The 17,795-nt window shown below is 55.0% G+C and overlaps 1 protein-coding gene and 1 long non-coding RNA gene across 14 annotated transcripts in view; one reads left to right on the top strand and one right to left on the bottom strand.

Annotated features, from left to right (window-relative positions):
* The window catches only part of PMFBP1 (polyamine modulated factor 1 binding protein 1), a 79,943-nt gene that overhangs the window by 61,347 nt on the left and 801 nt on the right, over nucleotides 1–17,795 (top strand). For 5 of the 13 annotated variants that reach the window (XM_083452381.1, XM_083452385.1, XM_083452378.1 and 2 more), the window contains 26 exons: nucleotides 5,565–5,711; nucleotides 6,206–6,277; nucleotides 7,466–7,633; nucleotides 7,957–8,019; nucleotides 8,196–8,363; nucleotides 8,559–8,642; nucleotides 9,155–9,322; nucleotides 9,637–9,879; nucleotides 9,962–10,183; nucleotides 10,273–10,503; nucleotides 10,583–10,705; nucleotides 10,809–10,935; nucleotides 11,049–11,185; nucleotides 11,282–11,528; nucleotides 11,779–11,968; nucleotides 12,258–12,411; nucleotides 12,536–12,703; nucleotides 12,781–12,948; nucleotides 13,037–13,204; nucleotides 13,283–13,429; nucleotides 13,520–13,687; nucleotides 13,788–13,850; nucleotides 15,014–15,123; nucleotides 15,251–15,325; nucleotides 15,599–15,692; nucleotides 17,295–17,365. In XM_083452381.1, the coding sequence (XP_083308507.1) occupies nucleotides 5,565–5,711; nucleotides 6,206–6,277; nucleotides 7,466–7,633; nucleotides 7,957–8,019; nucleotides 8,196–8,363; nucleotides 8,559–8,642; nucleotides 9,155–9,322; nucleotides 9,637–9,879; nucleotides 9,962–10,183; nucleotides 10,273–10,503; nucleotides 10,583–10,705; nucleotides 10,809–10,935; nucleotides 11,049–11,185; nucleotides 11,282–11,528; nucleotides 11,779–11,968; nucleotides 12,258–12,411; nucleotides 12,536–12,703; nucleotides 12,781–12,948; nucleotides 13,037–13,204; nucleotides 13,283–13,429; nucleotides 13,520–13,687; nucleotides 13,788–13,850; nucleotides 15,014–15,123; nucleotides 15,251–15,325; nucleotides 15,599–15,692; nucleotides 17,295–17,365 (3,776 nt within the window). Of the gene's footprint in view, nucleotides 1–5,564; nucleotides 5,712–6,205; nucleotides 6,278–7,465; nucleotides 7,634–7,956; nucleotides 8,020–8,195; nucleotides 8,364–8,558; nucleotides 8,643–9,154; nucleotides 9,323–9,636; nucleotides 9,880–9,961; nucleotides 10,184–10,272; nucleotides 10,504–10,582; nucleotides 10,706–10,808; nucleotides 10,936–11,048; nucleotides 11,186–11,281; nucleotides 11,529–11,778; nucleotides 11,969–12,257; nucleotides 12,412–12,535; nucleotides 12,704–12,780; nucleotides 12,949–13,036; nucleotides 13,205–13,282; nucleotides 13,430–13,519; nucleotides 13,688–13,787; nucleotides 13,851–14,256; nucleotides 15,124–15,250; nucleotides 15,330–15,364; nucleotides 15,568–15,598; nucleotides 15,693–17,294; nucleotides 17,366–17,795 lie in introns of those variants that run through there. The other 8 variants (XM_083452387.1, XM_083452383.1, XM_083452382.1 and 5 more) reach the window with 6 other exon arrangements.
* On the bottom strand, nucleotides 1,152–8,305 carry LOC310683071. The gene is made up of 3 exons (XR_014514264.1): nucleotides 8,168–8,305; nucleotides 7,438–7,621; nucleotides 1,152–5,690 (listed from the first exon to the last, which is right to left on the bottom strand). It is a non-coding gene; the product is annotated as an uncharacterized lncRNA (long non-coding RNA).

Below are 17,795 nucleotides of genomic sequence, written 5' to 3'. Positions count from 1 at the left end.
GTCCACAAATCTAACCTTATGATGTTCACAGTACTATCCAGTCCTTTCTTATTATTTTTCCACATCTCTTGTTGTTATTTTCATATATTTTTCCTTTCTCTTTGTGACCTCTGATAGTCTCCGCAAGCTGGTTAGAACAGTTTGTAATCCTGCGTGGATATTATTTTTTTTATCCAGTAGCCATATCCAGATGTTTTCCATATAACATCACTTCCATACATCAAAACAGTCTTAGCGTCATTAGTCTTCACCAATCTGCCTCCTTTCTCAAAACCTCTGAGGAGATTCACTAGGAATGCAGTCTGAAAACAAATCCGTTCTTCCTCCCGGCTATAAATCCTTTGGCAAGATGGCGACTCCGAATTAATTGCTGCCCCATTCCCAGAAGCTCTTATTGCTTCTCGGTCTCCATAAAGCATACTTTTGGTTAAAGTTTATCTCCACACAGACCTTAATCATCCTGCTTGGGTCAGTTCAACCGACGGTTCTAATGAGGAGGGGTTCTTGTAAATCACATAGAAGGAAAGTAAAAAAGGTCCCCCCCCCATTCAGCCCGTTGTCAACATACCCCGCCCTTTGGTGTATCTTCATCGTAAAATATTCCTGTTTCTCCAGCCCGTCATCTTCTTTCGCAGAGGTCACTTAAATTAGCAGACTTCACTCCCCTTCTTCACTTGAAATATGTGCATTTGCTTCTTTTGTAATTAATTATTCCAAATTGCTGCAACTAGTGCGCGATCAGAGACAGCGTCCAGGAGAGCCGAGGTCCACACGGGGGCATTCTGCCTAGGGCCCTCACCCCCTTCTTTCGAATTAGGGGGTGATTTATGGGCACAGCAGGCAAGGGCAGTGTTCCCCATTTCCTTGGGGCAACAAGGGAGGCTGCCTACTCCCATAACAGCCTCTTAATTACCCTGTGTGGGTCGGAGAGATGGTATTGTCGGCCATCTTTCAATGCGCCCCCTAGTGCCCCCCCCGTTCTAATTCCTTTTTGAGTTTAATGTCACCTCTTCAACTACTCCTTCAGTGGAGACTCTTCTGCCATTTTCTTCCTTTTGCATTGTCCTCCTCTAACACTCTGCCTGCCTCTCTGGCAGCTGCCTGACTTTTGAAGTACAGAAACGACTTCATCATCAGCTCTTCTCTTCTTCTTTCTTTGGGTACTTGGGGGTGGCTGCCAATCCTGGGTTGGGGTGGGTGAGAGGGCCATTCTGTCTTCCTTGGCACTCAATCAAGCCTCTTCCTGGCACAGGCAGCTTGCTCCTCCTTGTGCTGATGCTTCCGGAATTCTTTAAACTTTGCAAGAGCCTCTGAAAGCCTCAGGTCAGGCTGCAGTCCCGAGATGGGCAAGAAAATGCCTCCTCCAGCCTGGGCAAGGGCTATGCCAAGGGCCAGAGTGTAGGATTGAGCTTAAGGACAAGCTGCCTCCCTTCCTTCTTCTCTGACTTGCGTACCAAGTCAGCCAACAAATTCATGGTGTGCTGTCCCAAGGCCCATGGGGTGCCCAGAGGATCACGTGCTTCTCTAGACTGCGTGGGAGTTGCTGTAGCAGGGCTGGTCTCCCGCTTCCTGCATCAAGCAGTCTTTGGGGTTGGAGACCTCTGAGACTTGTTTTACAGATCTTCCAGTAACTAACTTCCAGGAGAGCTGGGAGGGGCCTGAGTGCAGGACAGAGACTCTTTCTGTTCATGTTGCTGGGGGAATTGGAACATGTGTTGCAGCCCAAAGGGCTGGGAACCCCCTTCCCTCCATGCTGTGTGGTGGGCAGCTGGTATCTCTGCACAAACCGGCCCCTGATAGCTACCATCTTGCGGGGGGGGGGGGCTGCCCTCCACCAGCCAAGCCTGATTCTTACTGCCCTTCCCCATCTCTGCCCATCAGCCCCTCGGATGGACTAAAATCTGGCTGGCCTTTGTTGTTTTCCTAATTTCCATTTTGTATCCTAAAATATGCACTCTGAGTTCCGCTCGACAGACACCCCTAATCTAATCTCCACGTCTGCTTTCTAATTTTCGCAGTCAGGGTAAAACAAATTGGCCAGCGTTAATTGTCTGCACAGCAGCCCGGAGCTTCGAGCTGTGATTTACGAGCTCAGAGCAAGCGCTCTGCAACACATTTTTCTTAATTTATTTTTAATGAGTCTCTCAATTAATTTTCTTGGAAACATCTTAATGATGTTGGAGGCGGGTGTTAATGAGGTCTGTGCTCATGCGTCATTTTGCATATTTTGCTGTGCGGAACAGTGCTGTGCCTGCCAGGCCCGTTTGTGAAGAAGAGGGGAGGAAGGGGGTTCTCCTTCCCATTTTTGAAGACACGAGGAGTAGCAAAGGCTCAGGATCCAAGTCTGTCATTGAGACCCAGGTTTAAGAGGAGCCTGGTTGCTGGATCAGACCAATGGAGGCCTCCTGTTCTTAATAGTGGCCAGCCGGATGCCCTGTGAGGGATGTGCACCTGAGGGCAACAGCATTCTGCCTGCCTGGGTTCCCCTGTAAGTGGTATTCAGAGGCTTCATACAGCCTCTGACACGGGAAGCACACAAGGTCCCGGGTGGGATCAGCCCACCATCTAACCAGCCAGCTAGGTGCCCCACACCCTTGTCCCGGGCTTCTCTTTTCATCTGTCTCAGGGGTCGGCAAAGTTTTGTGGCTTGGGCTGGTTCACAAGCCTGGAGATGTCTCAGTGGGCCGGAGTGTTCACACACATGCAAACACTATTTCTGGCGCTCCTTCCAGTGTGGAGGAGGCGTGCCCAGCTTCCCATTGGCTGCAGGAGCTTCCTGCAGCCAATGGGAAGTTGGCCAGCATCGCGGAAGGCGGTCCCCACTCTGCTCCACGCCAGTTCAGCGCGGTGCATAGGAGCCGACCAAGCGGGCGGTGGGGATCCGTGGGCTGGTTAAATGATCCCCATGGGCCGCTTGTGGCCCATGGGCCTTAGGTTGCTGACCCCTGATCTATCTCTTTCCACACAATGGTGAAATCCCCAAGCAGACAGCAGTACACTTTCCTCACCCTTCAGCAAGTTGTGATCCTGTGAGCAGGCCCTTGAAGGCCTTCCTTGTGTGCTTTGGCCCAGAAGCAACAGATGCCCGTGGCAGACGTGAAAGTGCTCCCTGTGCCCCTGTGGGGCCAAGTGGGGCCCACTGAGCCAACAACTCAGGGTGGGACTGCCCAGACCAAACAGAGCAGCAGCAACCTCTCAGGCCAAGGCCAAGTCAGGAGTCTCCCTCTTGCCTAGGTCAGACACCACCCCACTTGCCCAATATGCTGGCTAAGTGCCAACAGGGGAACCCCTTCTGGTAGAAAAGAAGAGGCCCAGCTTGGGGTTGACTGGGGATGTGAAGAGCACTCAAGGTCAGGCAATGAGTGAACCACACAGGCTCCATCCTCCCAAGAGGACACACCAGGGAGCGATGGCACAAGCCAGCAGCAGCACACCTGAGGATGAAGTTCACAGGTCTGTGCCTGGCATGGCAAGCACAGGGCACCTGGCACTTGCCACCTGATACACCCACGTCTTTCCTTAAGGCTGGTGGTGTGTTAAGAGCTGCCCAGAACTCAGAGGTAATGTGGCCTGTGGCCTGGGGGTGCGGTTCCAACCGAGGGATGCGGTTCTTTGGGGTGGGGAGAGGCAGCCCCCTGCTCCCTCCCCACGCTTTGTTGGCATCTGGGAAGATGTGAGCCGTTGTTGTTTTCTCACCGCGTGTCAGTCTTCATTAAATCACGAAGGAGCAGAGCAGAGACAGCTTTTGTCCCAGCCAGAACGTGGCAGCTGTTTAATTTCAATTAACACAGCCTTGAAAAGAATAACATGAAGGCAGCAATTAAAGGGAGGCGGGATTTCCTCGGTGGCTTTTTGCCGTTGCCTGAGTCGCTCCACAGCAAGGGGGTGGGTGGGACGTGCCTCCTGCTTGGCGCTGCAGGCTCCTCCAGGTGCCTCCTGCTTTCAGCATCCTTCTCCACAAGTTGCAGTGGCAGTGCTCCCAGGTGACACACCAGCCTCACACAACATTGCCTGTCCTTTACCTTGGACTGGTCCAGCCATACAAAGCGTGAGAACTAGGGAATAAGATGCCTGGGGCTTGGAGCCCTCCCTGTGGAAGGATGTGATGAGGAGGATGTTGTTCTGCCTCTTCCTGAGGTGGCTTAGCTGACCATCCCACATGCTGCAGTTTGGAAATGAAGTAACTCCTGCAGCTCTCGGGAGCACTCTGGACTCAGGATCTGGCCCAGAAATGAGACCTCATGTCTCTTTGGACCCGCTGGGTCTGAAGCAGCCAGAACTTGCACTGTGATTCCCAGTGGGCGCATATGGCCAGCAACCACTCCTTGCCTTTGGGCATCCCAATCAGCCCAAAGGCGCCGGTTCTTTGACGCTTGTTCTTTCGTGCGTGGAGGGAGGGGGAAAGGAGGGGAAAGGCTGCTATTGATCGGGTGCTTTAGGAGGGAAAGGGATCTCCTTGGCTGTCTAAACACTATTGATCCTCCGCTGGGCCTGCAGCTGGCAAGGAAGAAGGGATTAAAACCTCACTGCCGACAACTTCTTCTTTAGTGGCTGAGCAGAGAGAGCAGGAGGGCCACAAAAGGGGAGCCAAGGCAGCTTCCTCCTCTGCTTCTGGAGTGGCAGAGGAGCAGGGAGGGCCCCGGTGGAAAGCGGTCGGCCTGTCTTGCATCTGGCAAAGAAGGTTAGTGCTTCCAAGAGCCACAACAGGTCCATTTCCTCTAAAGGCTCTTTGGATTGCATCTGTTTTGGCCACCTCCCTGGCAGACCAAGAGGCTTCTGCCAGGACAGGTGGTCCTCCGACCACTGAAAGTGGGTGGCCTCCATCTGCATTTCTGGCCTTTGCCCAGGAGATTGCCATCATCCCTGCCTTCTCGGCCCCTATGGCCTCCTCGCCCTTCCCTCCAGAATGACTGTATTCATTTTGCACAGGAGTTCATGGCTGACCCAAGCCTCCTCTACCTGTAGGTCATGAGAACTGCCCCCAAGAGGCATGTGTGCAAATGCAAGAGTGACTGTGGGCTGCGTGGGCTGGGAGTACCTTCCCTGCTTCCTCACTGATGCTCCCAATTAAGCCAAGGAAGCATCCCCATCAAGAGGTCTGTGCTTCTTTCCAGTGGGGTTGCCTCTCACTGACCTTCAATTGAATATTGCACTGAGATACGCAGTCAGAGTTCCCAGCACTTCATGAGTGAGGAGGTGGCTCTTCAGAAGAGAAACAATAGCATCATTTTTTAAAATGCTATGCTAGGTTGAGACCAGCCTGATGGTGTGCTGGGCTAATTTTTTTAAAAAGGTCTCTGCTTGGCACCAGAAAGACATCAGATGTGGCCCCAGGCAAGCTTCCCTGCAGAGGGCGTTCTGCAAGTGGGCGCCCCTTTCTCCTCTAGCCCCTCCACATCTGAGTGCAATTTCTGTTTGAAGAGGCAGTCCTGTATTGACCTGGAAGGGTGCCAGGTTTGCCCAGTGAAGTAGTCAGGTTCAGGGCTGAGGCAGGGAGCTCATAGCCCTGCCAAAGACCCAGAGGGAGTGGGAGGAGGCCCTCATGCCATTGTGTTCCCTTCCAGGCTGTGGAGCAGAGCAAGGCACTGCACAGACTCCAGGAGACCCACAGCGCCCTGCAGCAGCAAATGACTGACCAGGAAGGCCTCATCTGCCAGCTGGAGATCCAAGTCCAGGAGCAGCAGGAGGACCTGCAGGGAACCAGGGAGCAGGTATAGAGTGCTGGACCACCTGGACAGGGGGGTGCATGGGAGTCCCCCACCCCATCCCCAGAATGAAGGACTTGGGGGCAGGCAGAAACCTGGTAGAGTGGCAGGCAGTGGGAGCCACAGAGCTTGTTTTATCCCCACCCCCTGTGAGCTGCCATCCCATCCCACAGAGCCATGCTGGGGGCCTCACCCAAGCCTACGCTCCTTGCCCACAGGCATCTGAACGCAGGCAGGCTGTGCAAGAGTTGGAAATGTAGCAAGCCCTAGTGGAGGAGGCAGGCCTGGTGCTAGAGAGAGCAGAGAGCCAAGTCAGCAGGACGGAAGGCTTGGAAAGACCCCCTGGGAGCCCACTGATGTCTTCTGGCATTCACACCTTGCTTTCCCTGTCTGAAAACCCTCATGGCTGGCTGGCCTGCCTGAGGATCCCCTGAGCTAGATGCTCGCTTTCAGGCCATGGCTGCCATGAAAGAGCCGCAGGTGCCCAATTTATCTTCCAGATCTGGCAGCAAAAGCAGCAAATGGCGAAGCTGGCAAGAGCTGCAGCTGATAGCCAAGCAGCAGAGCAGCAGGTACCATGTGTCCCTCTCCTGGCCCTGGTCCAAGGTGCTTGAGGGAAGGAGGTTTGTCCCAAGAGGACCACGTGCCCTTCTCTCCCCTGCAGTCTCTGGGCATTTGGGCTCTTTTGATTTCTTTTAAATGCTTCCATCCCTGGGTTCCTCCCAGAGGCTCCCAGTGATAACGATGTAATGCTAGAAGCCTCTGAGACAAGATGGATAAGTTGGAGCTCTTTGTCTTAGAGGGGAGCATAGATATTGTGGGCAAAACCGAAACCTGGTAGAAGGGAAAGATCCAGAGGGAAACTGTTGTCTCCAGATACACACTCTAGGAAGGACAAAGATGGCTGTATTCTGGCCTCAGAATTAGTAAATGCTTCTGGATCCCAGTTGCTGGGAATCACAAGTGAGGAGCGAAGCTAATGTATTCTCGCCCTGCTTGTGGGCTTCCCTTTGGGGGCATCTGGTTGGCCACTGAGGACCAGATGGGGCTGGGCTGGGCAAGGCCATATGCTTTTGTATGCTCGGGTGACACAGGTTCAATTCCTGGTGGAATCACTAGGTGGAGCCGGGAGAGATTTCCTACTGCTTGATGCCAGTCTGTGTCAATCTTGAGCTAGATGGACCATTGACCTTACTCATTACAGTGGTACCTCGGGTTACAAATGCTTCGGGTTACAAACTTCGCTAACTTGGAAGTAGTTACTTACTTCGGGTTGCGAAGTTTGCCCCAGGATGAGAACGGAAATCGCAACGCGGGAGGCCCCATTAGCGAAAGTGCACCTCAGGTTAAGAACGGTTTCGGGTTAAGAACGGACCTCTGGAACGAATTAAGTTTGTAACCTGAGGTACCACTGTATAAGGTAGCTTTTTAGTGGGGCTGATCCAGCAGGACCCTTCTGACCTTATTAGCAAACAATAATAACCCATTAAATAATTTTAAAGCCAGGAAATCAAGAAAAGCAATGCCTGTTAAACAAAACAAAAACAAAAACAAAAACAAAAGGCTCAGTAATTCCCAAATACCCTCCAAAACCTTCATCTAAAAACTGATATGGGGTGGGGAGCGGGAATGGCAGGTCTCAAATCCTTTGCCACTGCTACTTTTTGGAGGAGGGGGAATTCTGGGGTTAACTGAGCAGCAAAGCCTCTTTGCAAGGTTCTTCTGTGCTTACCTTGATTAAAACGCTGTTGCCATGGCAGGTGCAGCAGTACAAGGACATTATCCACCAGCTGCAGGAAAATTTGGCAGCCTCTCGGGCTTCCCAGGCTGCCTCCGAGTCCAGAGTCCGCAGCAGGGAGGAGGAGATCCAGGACCTTCGGCAGAAAGAGTCCTTGGCACGTCACCAGCTGAGGATGCTGCAGAGTGAGGTACAGCCCAGTGTGAATTGGGAGGGGCCAGAGAAACCCACCCACTCGGGAGCTAAGGATGTTTTTTTGGCCTGGCCCTTTTTTCCTGGGACCAGGTGGGTCAGCAGAAGGAGCTGCTGAGCACACAGCAGCACGCCTCGCACATCCTCTGCAGACAGGAGGAGCTGCAGACAGACAGACCAGGGGCTAAGTGCCCTGCAGAAGGTTGTGTGTGAGCAAGAGGCACACTGGAGGGAGATGGCTGGGCAATTGAAGCTCAAAGTCCCTGCCAAGTGCTCAGGGGTTGAGGCCTCTGCTCAGCCCTTCTCTCTCTTTCTTGCCAGGCCCAGAGGACCAAGGAGCAGCTGGCCTCCTTGCAAGAGCAGCTTTCCACCTGCCAGACTCAGGTGAGCCTTCCTGCTCCCCTCTCACTCCAAGCCCAGAGAGACTCTGTTCCAAATCCCAGCCCAGCTTGCCCCAGTTTCTTCCAGCTCTAAACAGGGACCTCCCCCTGGTGTGCCTCTCTGCGGCTTACTTCCCTCCACATCCTCTCACGTGGTGCTTTGCCTGGCCTTGGATGCAGCTGCAGCAGAGCGAAGAGCGGGCGGAGCAGAAGGAGGCTGACTTCCAAGCAGCACAGGACGAGCTCTCCCGATGCCAGGAGCGGCTGTCTGACGCCCACGCAGAGCACCAACAACTGGCCCAGAGCATGGCAGCGCTGGTGGAGCAGCTGGAAGCCTCCAGGCAAGAGGTAGGCTGGCTAGCTGCTGCAGGCCTCCCAGGCAAGACTCCTCCTGGCCCAGCAGCCCCCTGCTGCTCTTCCTGCCAGAGGGAGAAGGTTGCTGCAGCAGCACCCAAGGAAGGTTCCAAGTTCTAGGCATTGTCTCTGGAATCCCTCCCCCCCCCCCCAAGCTGGCAGTTCTTAGTCAGGCCCTTCTTCCCCCAGGTCGATCTCCGTGACCAGACGATTGTGAAACTTCAGGGATGTCTGAAAGCAGCTGAGGAGGAGCGGGTGCAAGGGAAGGATGAGGTGACATTTTGGGGACAGAGAGCCTCCTTGTCGCAGTCTTGAAAAAGTAGCCCACAAAGGGTGGAGCTCCCAAGGTGACCAGCAGCCAGGCCCTCCTCCCTCCCTCCCTCCCCAGTGTTCTCTGAGCAGGGAAACAGTCCCAAGGACAGCAGACTGTCCCCTCGCAGAGGATCAATCACCAAAGGGCAGGCCACAGGAGGTGCTTGTGTGTCCTCAGCAGGTTGTTTAGAAACAAGCAGGCAAATCGCAGGGCAACGCACAGTGATGTTCTCTGGGCTCTCATCTGTTCCAGAAGCTGGATTGACTATAAGTCGGCAGCTCAGGATCTATTTTGACAAGCAGCAGTTGGGGCCGTAGTGCAAGGATGAGGGTCCGGGGGGCTTTGCCTCACATAGCGCAGAGGAAAAGAGCCAGGCCAGGGGAGGGAGAGAAGGGGTAGGATGAGATGGTCTGAATGTGTGGATTGCCCGGCAGCCTCCTGAGGATGCTCATCTGTCCCCTGGCACTGCCAGCTTGCAGGTAAAGAGGCTGAAGTGAACCACCTCAGGGGGCAGCTCCACCACCTGCAGGATGAGCTGAGGAGCCTGCGAGACTCTTGCACTGAGCAGGAGAAGGCAATAGTGGAGCAGACTCGGCTCATCTGCCAGCTCCAGCACGAGAAGGAGTCCTCCCTCAGCAAGGTCCGTGCCCTCTGGCGGGGGGTGGGGAGTGGTTGCAAACTCAGTTTGGCCCCCATTTCCCTACCAGCTGATCTCAGTTTCCTGCCACCCCCTAAAGTCTGAGTCCCTTCCCTTCAACGGTCTTCAGCCTCCCTGCATCCTTGTGGGCTGCCTCTCCTCCAGGTGCACACCCAGAACCCCTGACTGCAGGGGGAAGGAGCCAATTTGGGGCCAGATCCATTCCTTGCTGCGTGGGGAAGAGAGGAGACCAAGCTCCAAGGCACTCCTCCTCTTACTCACATGACAACCCCCCCCCCCGGCTGTGCTGTCTGCAGAGCCAGAGCAAGGCCGCCGCCCTGGAGCAGCTACGGGGTGAACAGCTCTCTGCCCGGCAGGACCACCAGGCCAACATGGACCAGCTGCAAGACAAGCTGCAGCGCCTGCAGCAGGAGCTGGATATCTGCAAGGGGCGCAACCAGGAGAACCTCAGCAAGCTGCAGTCCCGCGAGTGCCGGATCGAGAAGCAGACGCTGGACCTGGAGATGCTGCTTCAGCAGTGCCAGGTCCTCAAGGAGCAGGTGAGCCCAGCCAGCTGGCTGCACCCCACACCCCACTCCTACCCTCCCACCCAGAGTTGCCCACCTCCCTTCCCCCCCGCAGCTCCTTTACTACGAGGAAGTGACCCAGAAGCAGGAGCGGGAGCTGTCCTGCCAGAGCGAGCGAGAGCGGCACCTGCACGAGCAGCTGGGCCAGGTGGAGAGCAGCAGCACCCTCCTGGAGGGCAGCCTGGAGCTCTACAAGAAGAAGTTCCAGGCCTCGCTGAGTAGAGCCGGGGAGCTGGAGTGCCAGTTGCAGCGCCTGGAGGAGGAGGCCGCCTGCCAGGTAGGGGCCCCAGTTCAGAGGGGAAGGCGGTGGCAATGGGGGCCTGGCTGCTTTCCTGGCCCTGAGCTGCGCTTGCCCTGTTGCCGCAGGCCAAGGAAAAGGACGAGGCCCTCTATAGGTTGCAAGCGGAGCAGCAGATCCTGCAGGAGGAGCTGAAGGGCAAATGCTGGCAGGCCAGCCGGGCGGAAGACACCGCTGAGCAGCTGATGCGGGAGCTGCGCGACACCCGGGTGGAGCTGGCCCAGAGCCGGCAGCTCGCCTGCCATTCTGAAGAGACCATCCAGGCGCTGCAGGAGCAGTTGGCAGCCAACCGTGTCCAGGTGAGCCTGGCCTCGGCCCCCTACCCCACGGGCAGCGGAAGAGGGAGCCACCTCTGACTGACTGCTGTGTGCTCTTCAGTTCCTAGACCAAGAGGCGGCGCTGGCCACGTTGCACAGGGACTTCGCTTCTTACAAAGCAACTCACAGCTGCTCCAACGGCAGCTATGAAAGCCAGATAGTCGCCGCAGAGACCCTCAGGCAGGTAGGCCCTGCTCTCGGGCCACAACACTTGTTGGGGGGTGCTGGGGGGAGCCCTGGAGATGTAGGGCTCCAGGCTGAGTCGCGGTTCTCTTTGTTCTGAGCAGAAGCTGCTGAAAGAGGAAGAGGAGAGCTCTAAGCACCAGCGGCAGGCTGAGGAGTACCAGGGCCTGGTGCAGGATTTAAAACTGGAGCTGGTGAGGGTCACTGAGCAGAAGAGCAGCGCTCTGAACGGTAGGAATGAGTGGAAGTAGCAAGGATGTAGGCCAGACCTTCCCACTCTTGGCCTGAGCAGACGTCGGGCTGGGCTCAGCTAGTGCTGAGCAAGAGGCCACCTTTTTCCCCAGACCTGGCTCACCTGGAGCTGAACTTGCAAAGCCTGTATGAGGAGGCAGCAGCTGAGAGGGACAAGCAGCAGCAGCAGGTCCAGCAGCTGCAGATGGAGCTCAAGCAAAGCCGCAAGCTGGTTGCTCAAAAGGAGCAGGTGAGCGCCTCTGCCTGCCTTTGCTGGGAGGCTTGCTGGGGTGTGGGGGTCCTTGTCTGTGGCCGACTCCCTCTCTGCGCTCCCTCCCACCCCCAGGCCATCCAGAAGCGAGATGCAATCCTGCGGAAGTCCCAGGCGGAGATGGTGCATGCCTGCAGCACCCTGCAGGAGAAGGGGCAGGAAGTGGAGCAGCAGCGTGCCCGTGCCCATCACCTGGAGGCCAGCCTGCAGAAGGCCCAGCGGGAGCTGGAGCACAGCAGAGCAGAGTGTGCCACATTGTGTGCCGAGGCGCAGGCCCTGCGGCAGAGCTTGCACGAGAGCCAGGAGCAGCACCAGAAAACTGGTGAGTGGGGCCAGGACATATGAGGCTGGAGGCCAGAAATTCCTGTCGGTAACATTGAGACTAGGTTACTGGGCAGTGGCAACACTTGGAGCAAAGCAGCAAAGGTGGGAGGGAGAAGCAAGCCGAGGACCCATCCCTTCTCCCACCTCCCCAGAGCCTTGTGGGATGCTTCAGCCAGCCCACCTGCTGGTTTCTTCTGCTCCCCTTTGGGGCTCCTGCCAGCATCTCAGACCCTCCCTCCACCCCACAGCCCAGGAGCTGGCGCAGCAGGAAGAGCAGGTGCTGCTGGCCCAGAGCAGCCTGCACAACGCCCAGGAGCAGCTGAGTGAGCGGCTCACAGAGCTCACACATCAGACACAGGCTGGCCGCCGGCTCGAGGCAGAGCTCCGGGTTCTAAACGAAAGGCTCTCCATTGCTGAAGCAGAGCTGGAGCAGAAAAGGTAGCAGCTGCAGTGGCAAATGGCAGGGAGTGGGGGTCTCCTTAGGCCCTGGCATGAGTCTCTATGGGGGGGGGGGAAAGGATTGCAGAAGAGGAGGGGCGCCTTCCGTGGGTACTAGTTGTGAAGGATCAAAGAGGGGTGGGAAGGGAGCTGTTGTCCTCAGGTCCCACTTGGGGCTTCTCTTGAGGCATTGTGCTGGGCTGCCTGCTGTCAGCAAGAGGAGGCTGGTCTAGATGGAACCACTTTGACCCAGAGTTTTTATTCTTGCTGCTGATTCTGCCTCCCCCAGAGAGGTGTTGGAGCAACTGATGGGAGAGCTGAGCCAGTCAAAGCAGCAGCACCAGGCAGCCATGCAAGAGTCCCAGCAGCACCAGAAGGAGGCATCTCGGCTGCAGCAGAAGCTACAGAGCAGCCGGGAAGGGCTGAAGAGCCTGCAGCTGAAGGTGGGGAAGGGGAAAGTGGGAGGGCTTGAAGGGCAACTGCCATCTCAGCCAAGCCAGTTGCTTCTGCTTGCGGGAGAGCTCAGCTGGTGGCAGCCTGAAGCCTTCTGGTACGTGCCGCCCACAGGTGCAAGGGAACCAGTCGGTGCTGGATGAGTTGCAGGCAGAGTTGGGCCAGCAGAAGCGCCAGGAGGAGGAGCTGCAGCGGCAGCTGCGAAGGGCCAAGGAGCAGGAGTGCCAGCTGGTACAGCAATGCAAGGAGCTGCAGCATCAGCTCCAGAGCAGCCAGTGCAGGGTGAGCCACTGGGCAGGGCTGCAGGGAGGAGGCGTGTGCCAAGTCTCCCAGGAGCTGACAGCCCCCTGGCCTTGCAGTTGCAGGAGGAAGAGTGGAAAGCCCAGAGCCTGCACACCTGCGCCACAGAGCGGGAGACAGAGAGCCGTGTTCTGCGTGAGCAGCTGAAGCAGCAGAAGACGGAGCTGGAGGTGCTCCGCAAAAAGTATGAACACGCCCAGTTGCAGTTGCAGCAGGAGACAGCAGAGGTGAGTGTGGGCAGCCATTGCCACCTTCCCGCCCTCACCTGCCTTCCTGCAGGTTGACCAGGCTTGCCTCCCCCACCCCACTCCACAGGTGTTGCGCCAGGAGGCCACCCTCTCCCAGCTCCACACTGAGCTGCACACTGCCCAGGAGAAGGAGCGCCAGAGCAGCCAGTCCCTGGCTGCAGCCAAGAACATTGCCCAGGACCTCCGGCTGCAGGCCACGTCCTGCCAGGCCAGCCAAAGGGAGGCGGTGGAGCAGGTAAGGCCAAGCCAAACTTGGGCACCTTCTGGAGGCCAGCCAACCCGGGAGATGACCTCTACCCTCCCTTCTTGGCAGCTGGAGCAGAGAACCCGGGAGGTGTCCTGCCTGCAGGCGGAGCTGCAGCTTGCCCAGCACAGGGCAGACCATCTGGAGGAAGAACTGAGCGGCTCCCGAGAGCAGCTGCAGCAGCTGCTGGCCATGCAGAGGGAGAGGGAGCAGGAGGTGAGCATCCCTGGCCCAGGGAGGGAGGGCTGGAGGGGGCTTCTTGCTCAGCCCAAGCTCACCCAGTGGGCAACTCCTCTGTCTTCACAGGCCTGTGCCTCCGAGGAGCGGCTGAGTGCCCTGGGCAGCCAAGTGCAGCACTGGCAGCAGGAGCACCGGGCGGCCGAGCGGGCTCTGGCCGAAAAAGACGAGGAGCTGGTGGTGATGAAGGTGGAGCTGGCCTCGCTGGAGGAGAAGTGTCACCAGGCGACAGAGGAGGTGACGAGGGGCTCCCTGCAGGGTGGAGGGATACACAGCCAAGTCCTCCTCAGGTGGCTGATGCTTTTCCTTTGGTCCTCTCCTGGGGCTGCTTTGGCAGAGAGAAGAGCTGCAGAACGAAGTCAACGTCCTCCGGCAGAAGTTTGTGGTTTCCAGCCGGGACGTAAGTAAAGCTTGGGGAGGAGACTCATCCCCCAGACTCCCCAGGGGCACCATCCACCTCTGCTGCCCCTAGGAAGAAAGCAGATCCCAAGTCACTGGGGAAGAAGGCCCTAAGCGAAGCATCCAAAGAGTCCTCATGGCTTCTGGGTGGCACATTCACAAGCTGAGGTGACAACAAAGGTCACAACAGGCTGGCCTGGCTGCCTCAGGGAGTTGTGAAAGCAACAAGCCTGTCTAGCCTCAAAGCCAGAGCTGGTTGCACCCCATGCACTGAGGTTGCCCAGTGAATACTCTCTCACTCCCCTCCCCACCCTTTGGCCCCTATAAGCCTTGGTTTGTTCTTCTCTCCAGAGTTAGAGCTCAGCTGATCTCGTTCTTTCTCTCCTTTCCTTCTCTTTGTTGCTCAGCTTCCTCCAGCTTTGTCTTGTCCCTCCCTTCACCTGCTGCTGCTCTCCTCCAGCCTTTCCTCAGGGCCGGTTGCCCTGCCAAGTTCTTGAGCATCTCTGATACTCTCCTTTGCATCCTCTTCCGCTTGTCCACATCCTCTCTAAGGTCTGGTGCTGTCCTCAAGTGGAACTTGACCAAGGTTGAGGTTTTGCTGGTGGCACAGTGAGATTACCTACTGAGATTGGGGGGCAAGCAAATGAATTTGCAGAAGACCAAAGAAGGTTCCTTTTCACACAACGTAGAACTCGATGATGGCACTCACTGTCACAGGGTGTGCCGACAGCTGCCAATTAGAATGGTTTAAATGGGGGAGTAGACAACCTCAAGACAAAGAGATGTGCCAGTAGGCGTTGGCCATGATAGCTTTGTGGAACCTCCTTGTCCAGAGGCAATCTACCTCTGAATACCAGGCACTGGGAAATATTCTAGACCTGATCCTCTGCCTTTGGGTTTCCTGGCAGCACCTGGTTTGGATCCCCAGATGCCGCACCAGGTGGAGCTCTGAGCCGGCTGCAGCAGGGCTCTTAGTCTGTGGCCCACCAGAGACCTTGTGGTTGCCATTTGGGAGTCTTGTTTGCATCTGGCTCTGCTTTTCATTCTTTGGCCCTTTCAGAATAGTTTAGGGGCAAGAGAGGGGAGGGGCCAGTGGAGGTTGCTTTGCACTTCTGGAACCATGCCAGGGTGGCCTTCCTAGACTGCCCTCTTCTTACCTGGCAGGTGGAATCCCTGCAGACCTCCCTGGAGACAGCACGGGCCGACAGCTACCGCCTGCATCATGAGAGTGAGTTGGTGGTGGCCAACGTCAGCCAGTGGGTGAAGGAGCAGAAGTGAGTTTGTGCCACCTGGCTGTGGCAGCCTCCTCCTCCTGGGGTGGGTGGGAATGGGCTCTAGCAGTACTGCTTACCACCTTTCCTTGCCCCTTGTTACTTCCTCCCAACTGGTGTCTCGTTGCAGGCAGGTGAATGAGAAGTTGGGCGACAAGATCCGGGACCAGATCAAGCAAATTGCTCAGCTGACGGGCGAGAGGGAGTAAGTGCAGCAGGCGGACACGCGCGGGGGGGGGTGGAGCCTCCTCCAGGCCTCCCACACTTCTGCCCTTCCTCAAGGGGTGGGCAGTAGGCTCACCTGCTGGTTCCAACTTCCCCTGCCTCCACCCCATATCTCCAAATATTGTGCAGGACAAGAGGTGTTTTTAAAATTCAGGCGCTCCTCCTTTCCTTGTCCTGTTATCCACATGTGTTAAGTCCAAAGGCTGCTGCATGGCTGTTTGTTCGCCTTTGTTAAGGCAGTTTCTTTCCACAGCCACCTCCATGGGCTAATGGAGAGACTCCAGCAAGAGAATAAACGCTTGAAAAGTGAAGTGGATGAGCGGCGTATTGAGTGTGAGCGCCTCAAGGTGAGTGGAAGGCTTGGTAGTGAAGGGCCAATAATCCCAGGGGTCCAGATGGCAGAGAGTGACACCCTGAGGCACTCTCAGTAGGCTGCCTCAGTTTCCCAGCAGGAAAAGTAATGAGTGAGTGGCAAGGTGTTCTGTGAGCCTGCAAGGCAGGCAGGCATTATTTGAAGTAAAGTACTTCTGGAACCCTAAACCAACAAATGCAGAGTGGGCCAATATTGCCATAACAGGAGACATGGCAGAAGATGGGACAACCCCAAGGATTCCCCAGACCACCCACATCATTTAATGAGAAGGCATTGAACAAGTGCTGTTGTGGAGGCTTTTGCAGTTCAGCAACAAGAGCACAGAGAAGTCGGCTTTCAGCATCCAACCCACAATGAGTGCCTGGTAGTGACCACAGAGCCTGTGTGTTGGGCAAATCCACTCCTTGAAAACACAGATCCTCGGACTGCCGAAGGAGGAACAGCGGATGGTTCACCAACAGAGATGATTACGTAGTGATTCATGATAGCCAAAGCCATAAATCTTAGCTATTGAATTTATTTTGGAAAAATAGTGTGAAAAAGAAAAGCTGCTTTCCATGTCTGGAGACTGAGCAGCTGAGAACCCAGATGGAGGTGAGTGACTTAGAGAAGAATTTTCATTCTGCCCCCAAACCACATAACACCCTCAGGGCATAAGGTCAGCAAAGCCTCCCTTTCTCCAATTACCTTCAAGACTGCTATAAATTACAACTGAGAGGTTCTCTGTCTGCCAGTTGAAATTTACATCTGGTGTGTGAGCTACCTTCTTAAGAAGAGTTTATCATTTAACAATCAAGGGTGTTCAGATTGTTAGAAATCTTTTATTTTAAATTCTGTTTTTTTGACAAAACTGTTGACTTCAATCTGAAAGTATTTTTTCTATGTCACTGTGGGAAAGAAATGTGGTTTGATAAGGAATGCTGTGAAGACCTTAAGGTCTTAAGTTTTTAAGATGCGTATTGAACTGTTAATAAGATTAAGAACACTCAGTATGGCAAATACATTGTTGGACACTCCATTGACTGTCGCCATCTTACAGCAATTATTGGATGAGCAGTTAAGAGAGATCAGAGCTGAGATTGATGAAATGGTGAAGGAAAATGGACCAGAGAAGGATGAAATGGAAAATGGTATTAAAGAGGGCACAGAGACTTTGGAGAACAATATCAAAAAAGGATTTCCAGAACAGGAGAGTGAAATAGTAGAGTTGGAGGTAGCAGATAATGAAATGAAATAAGATAATGAAATGAAATGAGAAGTCCTTTGCACCAGTGTCTGGAGGAATGAAACTCCCAAATGGCACGAGTTATGATGTTGAAGGAATGGAATGAAGCCATGGACATCCTGAGCTGGCAGAGACAGAAAATCAAAAGTCCCTTTCACATCTCTTTTCCTTTTATATTCCTTCCTCTTTTTTCCTTTTGTTTTCCTTGCCTTCTACTCTGGGACATTATTGAGATTATTCTTTCTCTTTTCGTTTTTGTTCATTTTGTATTGTATTGTAGTACAAAAAAAAGCCTTAATGAAATCTTAAGGGAAATAACACACACACAAAGTCTCCTCTTTCTGGTTGCAGGCTTTTCACAGCAGTGATTTGGACCCAGGTGCTGTACTACCACAGCCTTGGCCTACGTTCCCATCGGATGAGTAAGTGCTTCTGTTCTCCCCCACTCCTCTCCTTGGACAATGCCAGCACCAAGGAGCTTCCCTGCCTTCAGGGGACTTGCTGACTCACAACCTCCTTCAGTGACGTGAGTTAACTTCCAAGCCAGGGACTGCCTGGACCAATCTTTTGAGGCAAGGTAGGATGTCTCTGATGGCAGGAAGGCACTTTGCACAAGCTTGGCTTAAAAAGTTATTTTCTCGGCTCACACATGCAGGCTGGGGCATCATAGCACCCTACACAAAGCACCAGAAACCTCTGGAAAGCCTGCAAAAGCAGTGTGATAAAGCCTCTGTAAGGAACTGCCTGGTATAGGCTACGGAGTTCTGTTATACAGCAATCTTTTTCCAGCAGCCAGTGAGATGGGCCCTGGGCAAATACACCCCCCCCCCCCGCCCCAGCCCCACAGCTTTC

Source organism: Podarcis tiliguerta, assembly GCF_965153285.1.
Source record: "Podarcis tiliguerta genome assembly, chromosome: 8".
NCBI lineage: Eukaryota > Metazoa > Chordata > Lepidosauria > Squamata > Lacertidae > Podarcis > Podarcis tiliguerta.
This window is presented reverse-complemented; position numbering and strand designations above follow the sequence as displayed.